This window comes from Anser anser (assembly GCF_964211835.1).
Source record: "Anser anser genome assembly, chromosome: 13".
NCBI classification, from domain to species: domain Eukaryota; kingdom Metazoa; phylum Chordata; class Aves; order Anseriformes; family Anatidae; genus Anser; species Anser anser.
In genome coordinates, this window is record NC_139734.1 from 15,718,681 (window position 1) to 15,733,712 (window position 15,032).

General features: G+C 37.7%; 1 protein-coding gene across 3 annotated transcripts in view; it reads left to right on the plus strand.

Annotated features, from left to right (window-relative positions):
* HPRT1 (hypoxanthine phosphoribosyltransferase 1) overlaps positions 1-13,548 on the plus strand; it is an 18,944-nt gene extending 5,396 nt beyond the window's left edge. Inside the window, exons 4-9 of one of the 3 annotated variants that reach the window (XM_083796950.1) lie at positions 4,074-4,139; positions 5,092-5,109; positions 7,424-7,506; positions 9,803-9,849; positions 11,896-11,972; positions 12,608-13,548. In XM_083796950.1, coding sequence (XP_083653076.1) covers positions 4,074-4,139; positions 5,092-5,109; positions 7,424-7,506; positions 9,803-9,849; positions 11,896-11,972; positions 12,608-12,655 — 339 coding nt within the window. In that variant the 3' untranslated portion in view covers positions 12,656-13,548. The remainder of the gene's footprint in view (positions 1-4,073; positions 4,140-5,091; positions 5,110-7,423; positions 7,507-9,802; positions 9,850-11,895; positions 11,973-12,607) is intronic. The other 2 variants (XM_083796951.1, XM_083796952.1) reach the window with 2 other exon arrangements.
* The last annotated feature ends 1,484 nt before the right edge of the window (positions 13,549-15,032 follow it).

Here is a 15,032-nt window from a genome sequence, read left to right on the forward strand (position 1 = left end):
AGCGTGCTGCAGTGACTCAGCTGCACGCTTCAAAGAGAAGGCAAGGCCAGGCAGAAAGGGACATGCCAGCCTTTCGTTACATCTTGCAAAGGGGGAGCTGCTTGACACGCTTTCTTTCTGCTCCCCGCAAAAGATTCAGGCTCCCTTGACCAGTCCATTCAACCACAAAGCCACCACGTGCCCACATACGCTGTCTGTAAAAGCCACAACAGAAAGGTGAATGCCGAAAGGTGAATGCCTCTATTAGAGGATAATATTTAAAAGAATAGGAAATGATGACTCCCACCTTTTTGGGGAGGAAATTTGTATTTTCTGCTTTCTTCAAGGAACACATCCAATAACTTTGTTCACTTATTTAAAATATAAAGACTACACCCTTTTTGCTCTCTCCACCTTCCAAGTAACTTGGAACAAACTCTTGGATAAGTGTTGTGAAACACCTGGAAAAAACACTATGTTGAAGAGCAAGGCTTATTGTACAGCATGTTTTCTTTGTTCATCTTTATGCGTTAGGCATGTTTTGGTTCTGCTGCTTTTATTTTTTACGTCTGTCCCCCCCCCCCCCCCTCCAAACTATAGTGCTTTTATATTAGTAGGAAACTGAACAGCAAAATAATTATGGAAATTTTAATTCTCTTTTTGTAGTAAAAAGGAGTAAATGAAGAGAAAAGCAGAGAAATGTACACAGAAAGGAGTCTAAGCAGAATGTTCTCCATGAGGTGTTGCCTTCAGGGTTTTGGCTTCGTCAGCCAATTCTGTAAAGGAATGTTTTCTTGTTCTATATGACTGAGGAGCTCCAGTTACCTGATGGCCCCACTAGCAGATTGTTACGAGCATTTCATTTCTGTCAACTCTCTGAGGTAGTTGTTAATATCCAGACTTACGTTCTTTAGATTGCATAACTTGATAGACTGGGTAAGACTGTCCTAACACAAACATGCGTGTAATTGATTCACTTAGTTTTCCATTATTAATGGTGCTGGAATGCTAAATCTGCTCTGTAGTTTTTATTCGTGCTTTACTAAATGGAGGAGTCAGCATTCTTAGTGATGGGAAAACCATCACAAACCGTAATGGACAGTTGAAAGTAGAGCTAGCTCTCTTGTGATTGTTTTTGGATGCAATTACTAGATCACGCTGCTTGCCTTTACAGACTGGGTGAAAGATGTTAAAAATACCATCGTTGCATAAACAAAGCAGCTGAACTCGTATAGTGGTTCTAAAATTGATGCAATTGATGTTCTATTCTTATTTGAAATTGATCATTTAATATTTGTAAGCTTATGGGTTATTTGTTTCATAATGCAATGTTCATACTATGATTGCACCCAAAAATAATTCGCTAAGAATACTGAGATGATGAAGCTGTGATTAAATGTTGCTTATAATTCCTGCTTTCGGAGTCCTTACAAATGAGTTTTAATGATCTGGCAAGCTGTTAAGAAATGGAAAGATGGTGTTTGTGAACAGAACCAGATCTCTGTATTCCTGACAAATAGTTTATTTTTCTTGTGCTAGAAGAATGGCTTTTCACCAGCTTCCTGCATGTAAAGTTAGAGTTGAGCAAAAGTTGCTTACGTAGTCACGAAAGGCAGCCAAAAGACAATGGATGTGTTGCATTGTCACTCAGGAAAATAGGGCTTTTCGGGGGAGTACTGCAGCTTTAAGGCAAAATCTAGTTAGGCTGGTTGAGACAGTATTCTGAAAGATCTCATGTTAACTGAGCCTTATAGCAAATACCAGGAGGAACTTAAAATGCCTTGTCAGGGGTTACGATCTTGCAGTGCGTTATTGTTTTCCAGCAATGACAATGAGGCAGTGAAAACAGATCGAAACAGTAAATCTCTAATGTGTTAAATCACAAAGCATTAAAGTCTTACCAGTACTGAAATCAGAAATAATGCTCCTGAAGATAATTAAAGCATTGCTTAATTATTAAACAAAGTTCTTTCCAGTGGAAATCAGGTTAAAACCAGTGTTGGAAATTCGTTAACCATTTTTAATCCTTTAATTGCTCAGAAACTGAGTACCTGCATAGGAATGTAGGTTTATATGCCAGGGAAGGTTTATGTTTTGTGTTAAAAATTGTAGCAATTTGTATGGTGCTTGGTGGGAAGGAGAAGGAAAGATTTTGTTGGTTAGATTGTTTTTCTCTGCTGATCCTTATACTTGAATATGTATAACCCACAGGGCTCTACAGTGATCTGTAGTTTTGTGGTGTTATTGTTTGATTATAGTGTGTTGCTTTGTAGCCAAAGAGATCACCAGGAAACTGATCTGCGTGCATGTGCTGAGAGTACTGGTCTATCATCTGTGCATGTCATTTTAATGGAACAAATATCTGTAACATCTTTTTCCATCTTCCTTCTGTAAGAAATGGTGCTTTTTGCATCCTTCCATGGAAAAAGGATGAAATTCTTACTAGTGTAGGAATAGATAAGAGAGAATCCTGCAGCATAAACAAGGAAAAGCTTAAAAAAGCTGTCGTTTAAGATAATTTTAAGATATGATGAACACAGGAAATGCCCCTTAGCGTTACAAATACAGTGCTTAACTGAATCACATTTTTGTGATTAATCTAAGCAGTATCTCAGGCATTCAGGAGCAGTCTGCTATCTACTGGGTCAAGCAGCAGACATTTTGGACATCCTATTTTTGGACTTTTTCAACACAGTGGCATTGGTTCTGTTCACTATAGTTTTCTTTAAAACGTGGGGTAAAACCGTAAAGGCGCTTTTTCTAATGATTTGTGCTTGCCTTTTTTTTTTTTGATGGTTTGTCATGGGAATCTAAAATAGAAAGTATCTGTTAGTCTCGTTATCTGCTTTTCCATACCTAGAGCTGTCAGCACTTCTTTATCCTAGAGCATTGACGTCACTGTCCAAGGGATTTTAATACATTTTCTCTTTACCGTAATCCCAGTGTTACTTATTGTGTGCTCAGCGTGTGTTTCGCTCTAAATCATTTACCCCTTTTTTGTGTGTGATAACACTTCTAGTTTTTGTCTACAACTCGTACAGTATGAATATGTGTGTCACTGAAAACAGGAAGTTGTGCGGGGCTGTCTGTCTGTTCCCTTGTGGTCCCCTCTCTATTGTAGCTGCCATTTTGGGGTTTTGGGAAGGAACTGCTGTTTTGCTGCTTGTCTGCACGGTTATGCAGTAAGGTTGGGCTTCAGATTGAAGCGGCAAAATAATAAAGGTTTTCTAAAGGGAATATACGCGCTAAGGAGCTGTGAGAATGAAGTTTGAAAAGTGGTATGACCCTTAAATGATTAAATTGTAGGATAATGACATCATCTGTAAGTGGCACAGTAATGAGTATAGCACAATGAATAAGAACTATGGGACAATGTCAAGGTTTAAAGTCAGCTGAATGACTTTAAATAAACTGCAGAGATCTGGAGGCACCCCTAGCAGTTGTTTATAACTTCCTTATATAACAAACAGTTCACTGATGTTTATATCAAAGCCTAGTTTTACTGAAGCAAAATGCCGTGCTTTAGTGATAGGATTGTGTAGCCGTGTTGCTGTTTAATTACCACAATGAGTAATTTATTACTGTTTGTAAAATAGGCAAACCCAAGCTTTTCTGGCTATTCTTGTAGCTTATATTTCTTGTTCTTAATCGTTGCCTTGTTTGCTGGCTGTTTTTATTGTTGTTATGATTGATTATTTTTATTCAGAGTAAGGCTTTCTAAGGCATCAAAGGTTAAAATGTAAATTACCAGCTCTATAGCAGCATACAGCTTGGAAACTTTTTTCTTTTTTTTTCCATATCTTTAATGAATGTGTGGGAAATAATATTTTTTTATATACCTATGTATATATAATGGTCAAAGATGAGAAGTGGTGCCTGTATTTATGCAAATGTTTTTTCAAACAATCTTTTATCTGAAATACCATCTTTCAGTTTGATCACTTGTAATTTCTTAGTTAATAGATGTTGCTGGTGCAATGTTTCTGAAAGCTTTGGTATTTGCTGGTTATGTACTTTGCAGTTTTGATATTTATTGGAAGAAAAATTACTTTAATTCTGGTAATGCTAATGCTTACCCTGCTCTTTCTTATTAGAATGATCAGTCAACTGGAGATATAAAAGTCATTGGTGGGGATGACCTTTCAACCTTGACTGGAAAGGTATGATGGCACATTGTATGTTTAAAGCAAACCCCCCAAAAAAATCCTAGAAAAAAAACCAACAAACAAAAACCAATAAACCTCACCAAAGAACCAAATAATTATAGTTTTAAAAAGAAAAAAAGAAAACGGAAGTGTTTCATTTAAAATATTCACCATTGTATAGTGGTGGGGTTCATAAGCCCCACCAGAGCCATCAGTTTAGTTTGAACTTCATAACATATGTGTGTATATTCACTGTCTTCAGTATCAGCAAGTTTTAGATTTGTTTTTCTGCATTGCCTGAGAAGAAGAGTCTTGTCTTGGTTGTTGTTAACAAAGTACCTTTAAAAGAGGGTAGCGTTACTTATTTACTGTATTGGTGTTTCACTGCAATAGTGAAAGGAGTTGGTACTGTCTAGACGTGTAACTTGCAGGCCTAGGTTAGGGAGTAAGGGTCCTGTTACAGGCAATGAAGAGAAGGAAATGCAGAGAATGTAAATTGGGAATCTGCTTTTCTTCAGTGACTGTGTAGAGATCACTGAGCTAGATACCTGTGGGTAAAACACGGATGCCTCCTGTTCTGTCAGAACACATTGCTTTCCCCTTCTGATTACACATAAACAGTCTTTGAGACATGTCCCATTTCAGTGTAAATGACGTAGGTGTGACAAAACACTACATAACTTTATAGTAGGACATTCTTTGCATTATAAGAATTCAAAGGCCACTTTGTACTCGGCATGAGACATTGAGGCAAGTCTCATTGCCAACTCATTGTCATTAGAGCATCAGAAATGTTAACCAAATAGAATTCACTGTTACGTGTCCTAACATACATAAATAATGGTACAAATATTTAACTGCATTGAAAATTAAATTATTAAGTTATAGAAGACAATATATGTAAGAAATGCTGTATTCTTTAAATGCTAATGGATTCTTCTTGTCTGTTTTTTTTTCTTTCCACCAGAATGTTTTAATTGTAGAAGTAAGTATTATGTTTCACTTTGAAGTTCTAATGTGTGACTGGTAAAAGAGCTCAGAAGTTGGTTTTAAGTCAGAAAACCTACAGTTTCTGGTTTCAAGGTTTTTAGTTTCTGATTCTAGGCCTGAATTTTGCAAGTGGTCTCTGAATTTGAAATGACCTGTGTTTTGAATTCTCACATCGCATTCAACTATGCCAAATTTAACAAGGAAAATATCTGTGTAAAACTGTTTGCTGTTTGCATTTGATTTCAGTTTTCTGTGATTGTCAATTATTAAATATCATGATTTTTTAAAAATTCTTATTAAAAAGTAGCCTGAGCAAAGTGATACTAAGCATGTTATTGTTCTGAGTTTATAACAGCAAGCTAGGAAATTAAACTGAAGGGGTAGGAAGAAGTTCCTAATATGAATATCCTAAAATACATGGGAAAACAGAGCTAAGGCCAACATCTCTGTATACAGTTTCTTTAGAGGCATGGAGAATGTTGATTCTTAATTTGCATTTTGATAATGCTAAATTCCCACTTCTCTATATTGTCGTGGTTCTTTGATACTAGGTACAGTACACTTCAGTCTGATTTCCTAGTAGGTACTGTTGCTTAAATCTTGCTTTCATACCTCTTCTTTGATGAACGATGTTGCTTATGTTCAGTAAGTATCACTTTTACAAAGGATGCTCTAGAATAAGATCGCCAACTGGAGGATGGCAAAGCAGAAGTACTAAACAGGAAAAATGAATGTGCAAAGTAATAATGTCTTCAGGCTCCAAATAGTGGAAATGGCTTTGTTCATAAGCAAAGAAACAGCCATGGCAACTGATTCAGCAACCAAATGAAAGGATGTTTCCTTCTGTCATTAAATGTGTTTTTTATGTACGTCTTTTTTTAGTTTGAGAAGGTTATATTATTCCACAGGAAACACGTTCAGTTCTAAAACTCCTACCAAACTAGTATGTATACAGCAGTCATCTGTGTGACCGGTGGCGTCCTTTGAAGTGTATTTTGCTTCAGATAGGCAGATGCATTTAATTATGTATCTGCTCCATTTCAGATGAATGTATGTCTTCAAAGTCCCAGGCAGCTAAGTAGGTTAGTTTCTCATCTGTTCAGTGAATCATCTCTCCAGTGCCTTGTCTTATACATTGTCAAATATGAACCCTTTGACCAATCACCATTTTAACTGTCAAACAGTGTAAAAACAACAACAACAAAAAAACCAGCACGTATTATTTTAGGCACCAAAGCACTAAGGTTTTCCATACAGAATCCCTTTGATGTATAAAAAAACAAACAAAAACCCTCACGTAATGGAGATTTGCCTCCAATAAACAGAAAATCAAGCAATGCAAAGTCACTAAAACTTCTATTTTGATTTTAGAGCATAGAGGTAGCTGGTTTTGTTTGTACACCAACTTTTATTTTTGTCTATATTTCTGTACATCCTTAACTTGAGTTTATAACCATGAGTGAAAGCATTAAGTGTTAAAGCTATTATACCTGATGGGTGCTGTGTTAATTTTTATTTATTTATTTTAACTGGGAGTCACGAGAAAATAACCAGAAATCAGGACATTGCTAATTCTGTTATCTACCTGTTCACTTCAAATAAACTTGATTTCAGGTCAGGGTAAGGACTGTCTCTCTAGAGATCTTACGAGTATGTCAGTCCAAATGGGGTGTCCATTTCTGATGCTTCAGTTGTAAGCTATATATATATATTTTTCTGCTTTTATGTGCAGGGGATGGGATTAAAATGCTGTGTCAAACATCATTTTAGTGTATATAAATAGAAACTTTAGAACTGCACCCAGGTATTGCCAGTGCAGCTTCTTTGTCTTTTGGATCTTTTGGGGTCTGTAATGTAAATTGCACTTCTTTTTCCTTTAACTTCATTAATGGGTTGTTCTGAATATTTTCCATTCTTATTTTCTTTCTGTTGTATACATCTGTCTCTGAGTTCAACTGCAAGACTAACGTTACATTTATAATACTAGAATTAAACATTGTCTGTCTAATAGCTACAAGGAACACAAGCCATAAAATCTTCAGAGGAAGCCTAGAAGGTCATAGTTCAGTAACTGCTTTCAAAGTAGTAGTTATCCACAACAATTAAGAACTATTGTTGACTGTTGTGATCACTTTACTGAGCATAATCGCTTAAGCACAATATAGTGGTACGTATCACCAAATTTGATTATGCACATTATTTTGTCATATTTTCATGCTATTATGGATGAGCAATTTCTGCAGTAAAAACTTGAAAATGCTACTCTGACAAGTTTAATATTCTCACTTACGTGACATTTTTATTTCCAGGACATAATCGATACTGGTAAAACAATGAAAACATTGCTGTCTCTACTTAAGCAGTACAATCCAAAGATGGTGAAAGTAGCCAGGTAAACTTTTAAATGTGATTATTTGTGCTGTATTTCACCTTCAGAATGACACACAGTGGGAAAAAAAAAAGATAATATAGAATACATTCCCATAGAAGAGAAACAGGAAGGAACATTTCTGCAGGAGTCACATACGATGGAGTTAGAGTTTAGTATTTGTTTAAACTCCACTTCTGCGTGTTGTGGGAGCGTACGTTCATTAAGGCTAACAGAAACGCTCTTCTTTCCAGCCCTATCGCTTGAAAAATTTCAGTGCATCAGAAAGGGATAGCTTGTGCGTGTTCAGTACATGTGTTGCCTTATATTCTAGTAATATTTGTGGGGTTTTACCACTGATCTTTAACTTAGGTTTAGAAGTATATGGAAGAATTTGAATCTTCTGGGCTTAAAAAAAACCAACAACCTCTCAAGGTGGCAGGGGTATTTTCAACACAAATTTAGTTCATAAATATAAACTTTTACTAGAGATTGGGATTTAAAAAAAAAAGTAAGTGGTTGACATTTATGGACATACAGGATCTGAACGTGTTTCTGTTTTCAACTTCGTTTTTTTTCAGCAGTGTACCTGTGCAATGGAGACCTTTGGTCTGCCAGCTTTAATTGTAGAATTAAATTAGTTTGCACTAAACATTACTGTTTATATAGTGTATATAGCGTAGCTGAGCCTCGGAGGTCATTCTGTGAGTCACCCAGCCATATGCTCTTTTAGGCTTTTCTACTTAGTTGCATCTTTAATCAATTAGTTTTGAAACATTTTCTAATTAAATAACTTACAATTAGTAAGAAATGTTGAGGGTAATATTAACCAATATCAACATTCCTCCTACTTCTTTTTAAATTGCATCTTTTACGCTCCTATGCTGTGATTGTGTATTTTACAATAAAAGCATAATGATTGCTGGGGATTAGAGATAAACCAGAGCTGTGTGTAAAATCTAATCAGTTGTGTTGCCATAACAATGTCAAGGCAGTTGTTAGATGTACTAGAGCAGCTCTTCTTGCTGATAATGTGAGGGTGACCTGCTGAAGGTGAGTTTGTTTTTTTTTCTCCATGGCCTGCTTAAATGTACCAGATTTTAAATATTTGTCAGTGAATAGTACCTTAACGCTACAGTGTACATCGCAAGTAGAATACAGAGTGAACAAAGCCTAGCTTCCGATTGTTTAAACCTGTTGCAGTTTGAGTCTGCCAAAGACCTGAGCAAGTAACTGTGGTCATGCTGGATAGCTTTCAGTGTCATGCTCTTAGGTAGTTCACTTGCCTTTCTTTTCTTAATTTTGTTTTCTTTCTCTCTGACAATTAAGCAGTTGTAGCAGGGAGATGTGAATTAATGCTAATGTGATTTTGGGTTGGTTTGATCAAGTTTTACGCCAGTACTCAAATTAAGACTCTCAACTAGAAGTTTCAGAAACTGAATGTCTAAAATTGAAACCATGAACGTGACAAATGAAGTCCCACCTTCAGAGGTAATCAGAAGGGGAGGAGGAGGTCTGTGCTTAATGCACAGAGTTATGTTAGTCCGTCTTTACATTCAGCCATCGACCACCTCTTCTTTTCCTCCCAAAGTCTCTATATCTCAAAGACAGCCAAATGTCAGGATGATGGGGTCATCTTCTTAAAGTGTTCAACTGAATAATGAGTGAGTCAAACTAGCAAGGTATTTCGTTCTGCTGCAGTACCCCCAACTCCGTATGTCTGTGCTTTTTACACCTCTGACTATAAATTCTGTGAAAGTGGAGCTGGTTTATATCAGCTTATGATCACCAAAACCAATTACATTTTCTTTATGGGGGTAATTAGTACTACCAGTGAAAAACAGCTGAGGACATGTTGCACAAGTGCAATTGAGGTTACATTTACCCAGCTGAACTTTTGCTTCATAATACTAATGCTTTTGAAAAGAAGTCAGCTGGTCTGGCTAGATCCCAGGTTGTCACCTCTTCACCTGTGAGCTAAACTGATTGCACCTGAGATTTCTAAAAACACACAAAACCTCATTAAGTCACTTTTGGCAATGAAAATCCTTCCAGTAAAGTATCTCACAGCCTCTTTCCTGCAAACATTTTGTTTATCCCTTAGGCTGTAAACCATTCATGATTCTAGGAAGTTTTGAGTTTCTCTTTATGATCAGCTGCACCTGCAAATGAATAATACGTTTAAAATGTATATAGTTATGCTGTCAATATGCACAGGTAGTCTCACTGATGTGGAATTCAGCCGATCTTCATAACTGTTTCATATATTTGTACCTGGTGTTTTTCCATGTTTCAGCTTTACATTGTTTTTATTTGACAGTTTGTTGGTAAAAAGAACTCCTCGAAGCGTGGGATATCGGCCAGACTGTAAGTGACTTTTTGACAACCATTATCAGTTTTTAAAAATCTGTTGTATATATGTTGATATATTGTGTACTCTTTGGTCAAAGTCCAAGGGTGTTCCAAGTAAGTTTTCATGAATGGTTTTTGATTTATTTTGCTCTTATTTGGGAAGATTAAATATTTGGAATGTATTTTGACAGAGTTAATACAGATTTGGTCTAGTCCTTTTTTTCTTAACTTCTTGTGGCATTTTATTATACAAATAGGAAACGTTGATATTTTGGTCCAAGTTAATCCCTCTTCACATGGAAATTCTCCTAGCTTGCATGTTAATCAAATGGTTTGGTCAGCAGAATCTGCTGGATTCACCTTTGATGCTTTTGGCAGTGTTCCAGGTGCCTAAACATAGCCACCCAGTGCCACTCGGATGTCCCCTGAAATGTGAGGGGACCACACAGGGTAACAGATCTGATCAAAGTTTACAGTGGTAAGATGTTCAACATAGCACAAACCCAATCTTGTTTAGGCATCTGGGTTGCTCCTGTCGTGTCTTCTTGTCTGTCCCAAGACCATAAAGAAAGGAGTAGCATCCAGAGCGCACAGAGGTGTCAGTAGTAGCCCCTCTTGGCTTGGAAAGGGCTGTGTGTCTTATCCCTGTGCCAGAGACTGATGTCCCGTTCATGTGGACTGTGCACTTTCACAATGGAAGTGAAGTGAGTTTAGCAGAATTGCGTCCTCTTCCCTCTCCTTTCCAAGTTTGCACGGTATTCTTAAATTGAAATTTCTCAATGCCTTGAAAGCTTAATTCAGGTGTTTCCCTCACTCAAGGATGCCCCTCTTTCCTGAGATCTTATTATGGGCTTAGCTGGGTTAGCGGTCTGCCTTTCTGAGCATCTTGCAGCAGATGACTTGTTTTGCCATCTGTCCAGAGACGACCTGTTCAGTGCACAACACGTGAGCTCTGAAAGCAAGAGACAACGCAGCAGAAATGCTTGGGCCTGCCTTTTATCCCTCTATCATGAGGTCAAGTAGACTCTAAACATTGCCTTATTTTTTCCAGAAGCGTACACAGTCTTTCACTGGAATTGTGTGATTTATCTCCGTTTTTTTCGTTACTGAGCCTCACTGTAAGCAGGGAGAGAGAAACAGCACAGCTCGGGAGTCTTTCATTTTTAGCATGAGGGGAGAAAGCCTTTTGGAAACATCCCCTGGTTGTCTTACAGTGTGTGTGGATGGCTTGGACTGATACTTCTTGAGCATCCAAGGACTGTCCTGCTAGAGCCATGCCCATTTGGACAATCTGTGGAACAGCTGATGTGTTTTTTTAGGCAGCTTCTCTGGGGAAAAAAAAATGAAACAAAAACACAACGACAAAAAACCTGCCTGTTTCTGAAAAGCGCAAGTGACTCCATAACTAAGAGAGCACCCTTTGCCCTGTGGTCTTCACTATTCTCTCCACCAAGAGCTCGGCACTTACCGCATGCTGCTCTGCAGAGCTGTCCCGCAGCCGCAGCGTGTCCTGCTACACCAGGTCGTTGTCCGCGAGCAGCCAGAGGGGAGCGCGTTTTGTTTGGGCGCTGCCTCAAAGACGAAGGACTGGTTTCCCTGCAGTAACTCTGGCTCCTTCTGGGGCTCAGGTGATGCCACGCTTACCCTCCCAGCTCTTCACAAAGAGTCCTGTCGGACTTGCACATCTGTAGTTTTGAGGGAGCTGACAGCTGAACCTACCTGCTCGTTATCCCAGAGGTGGCCTTGCTTACAGCTGTGCCCAAGGCGAGGGCACACTCACACAGGTGCTGCCTTTTGAATGATACTGTGAGGGTGACAACTAAAGCAAAATGAAAAGCTACTGCTTGGGAACCAATAAGTAAATCTATTTCATTTTGTTTTACTTCAATTAAATCAACAAAGGAAGTTAGAACTTTACGTAGCTTGAATATTAATCTCGGGATACTTGAATGGAAGAAATAAATTGTTAGGATGCTTTTGTGTCTATAAAATTCTAGATTCTCTGTAAAAAAGCCTAGGAAGTTAATTTCTAACATACTGATGACTTGTGTTCTTTTTCAGTTGTTGGATTTGAAGTGCCAGACAAATTTGTTGTGGGATACGCCCTAGATTACAACGAATACTTTAGAGATTTGAATGTAAGTAACTTTTCCCGTATGTTTTTGTCCATTTAAAACTAGGGAGGAGGAAGGAAGGGAAGTCTCCTCACATCACTCTTTCTTCTCTGTGTAAATGACAGCTCATGTGCAAGCCTGTTCCGTTAGTGGTGCAACGACGAGAGCAAAGGCTAGAGCAGCACAACAGTGTTCCGGAGCTCATATGAAACTAACTTTTGTTTTGCTTCATGCAGAATGGAGGCTACGCTTCTCCTGTCAGCTTTGAAATAATGTGGCAGTCTGTATGAAGTTTCTCATCTTACCAGATATATCTGCAAGAAATAAGTGCATTTCCTTAGTTACATCAAAATTAGAGAGGGAAGACCTTGGAAGTTGAGATGTTTGCATTTCACGTTAGGTCATTATTAATTCTTCATCTGGGTCTCACTAACCTTATAACAGACAGTGGGTAGGAGAGGGAGGAAGTCCAATTTTGAGATTTGTAGACAAAAAAAGGCTGAAGTTTTTCTGCATAAACAATATCACAAGGCTCTTCGGTACTGAAACGTGTATAGCCTGCATTTATTTTTTTCAGAAGTGCATTATTGTATACATCTGCAAACAGCAGTCTCCTACATTACTTTCTAACAGGAGCTTTTTATTTTGTTTTGTTTCAGCATATCTGTGTGATCAGTGAGACGGGGAAGCAGAAATACAAAGCATGAAAGCATAGTTCAAGTGCTCTGATAGCAGAGCTTTGAAATGTTTTGTTTACCGAGTCCTATCTTTCACAGGCTTCAACTCTGGTACACCAGCTAAAATTGTAGAATTATCCAGCCCCATTGTCATATGCTTACTATAACTTATTGCATGTACAATATACGAATCTTGTCTTGTTCATTTATATTTTAGAAATGTAAACAATTAGTGCAATTCTGCACTCCTTATTTTGATTTGCACTATGACTCTACCGACTATTGCTGCCCCTGGTTGGGTTGTGCTGTTTGTGAGCTCCGGAGTCTAACTCTTGCAGTGGTAAATTGCTTAAACCTCATCAACCCAGAACTGAAATAGTTCAAGTACTGTAAATGTAAAACATTTTATGATAGGGAAGTCTATTAGTAATATTTTTAAAATCTGTAATTTAAGTTTTATATTTTAATGCACAAATGTGATTGTGATTAATGGATAGTTGCACCTTTGGGTGTTATAAAACATGAGGAGCAGCCAGTTACAGTATCTGTAATCTCCAAGGAGCTGATTCAAGTCTCCTGGAGTTGCCTTATCGCTGTAAAAGTCCGGGTAAAAAAATATTTTTTTTTCTTTTCCTTTTTGAGCTAAAAGGAGATGGAGTGACAAAGCAGAATGTTTAAAATCTAGTTTAAGTTGAGCTGTTCATTTCTTTTGGATTTTTTTCTTTAAAAATACCCATCAGATGGTGAAATTGCCTTTTAAATTTAAACAAGTTTAATATATTTTTGAAAAAGTATTGTAATGTTTACTTTATAAGATCTACAAAACTAAGTACTTTAAATAAAGGCTGTCTCTTTAAAATAAGCCCCATACATCTATGCCACTCATTCTGTATATTAAAGTGCTCTTGAAATTTTGTTCTCAGTAATATTTTTCATAAGTGTTTCTGACAGTGAAGGCAGACTCTACATTTATCTTTGTAGAGCCTTTAGTCAATATTGTGCCATCTATAAGAGATGATCAAGGCCTGAGGGAAAGCTATCGAAATACTTGCATAGTCTATAACCAAACTGGATTTCAGAGAAAATGCTCTAAGTACTGTCCCGTGTTCTGTTTTGGCAAAAATGAAGAGTGAAGAATGTATGTTCATTTAAAAATATACAGGGGTGGGAGGGAACGCACAGCCATTTTGTAAGTAATCGTTTGGTTTTGTTTTATTAACATCTTGTTCATTCTGAGTTTAATTCTAAACATGGCAGCCCACCTCACACCTTTTCCTCCTGCCGTGGTGTTCCATCCCTTAGCTTACACAGTACCTACCTGTACTTCTGCACATGGATTCTTCCACTGCGTGCTAGGATTCAATGCTGGTCAGTGCTTAATACATAATTAACTTTCTGACAGCCTGTTTTTAAGATGTTTTCTGGTTTTGAAGTTTGGGTTGTGCTTTTGTACTTTTCCAAATACTGCACATCATTGTCTCTCCATGGTGTATTGAGTTACAACTGTAGTAGTTAGTAGCAGACCTAAAATACGAATAATTTACATAATGTAATTGAGACCAAATGACCGTGATGTGTTGGAGATGTAAATTTGTATTTGTAACTCAAAGTTCTCATTAACAAATACGATAACACTGGTCGTGATTACACTATACTCTTGCAATGATCCAGGTTAAGGTTAACGTTCCAAAGAGCTTTTCTAAAAGCACTACAAAGACTGTATTTCTCAGTGTTTGTGTGTATGCTTATCAAGAACCTGCGCTGTACCTGGGAATCCCTTTTGGAAAATACACGGTGCATGTCTAAGAAGAGGAAGCACAAATGCAACACGGAAAAACATAAATCCACTTAAGAATTGTTACATCCATTCAAGTGTTCATTAGGTGTGGTTGAACTTAAGGTCTAATTATAAAAAAGTACTGTTTTCTCCAGCTTTCTTAATAGTTCCTACTTCACAGTGGATTTCAAAATTGATTGACGCCATCTGGACATTACACTAGAGAGGTGGCATAAAAGTACCTATTCACATGTGAAACAGTAAGAATCGATGATGTTCAGTATCTTTTAGGACTAAACCCTTACGTGAGTTTGTCCTGTAAGTTTTCCTATCTTGGTTAAGACCGATTCAAACGCTGTGATTTGGGAAAAGCAGGAGAGGTTGAGTTAGTCATAACAAGGGGTTTATCTTCCAAAACATAACTGGACCAGGGAAACTACCAGCCTTCGGGGGTAGGGGTTCAAACTGCATGAACTTGCAGATAGTGTAGTCACAGAAGGAACTCTGGCAAGATACTCCAATCGGACCTCTTGAGCTACGCTAACCACAGGAGTGAGGCTGCAGGATACAGGACTGTCTTCTAACAACGTTGGCTGTGTCTGATAGAAAAGTTAGATACTCCTGAAAAAA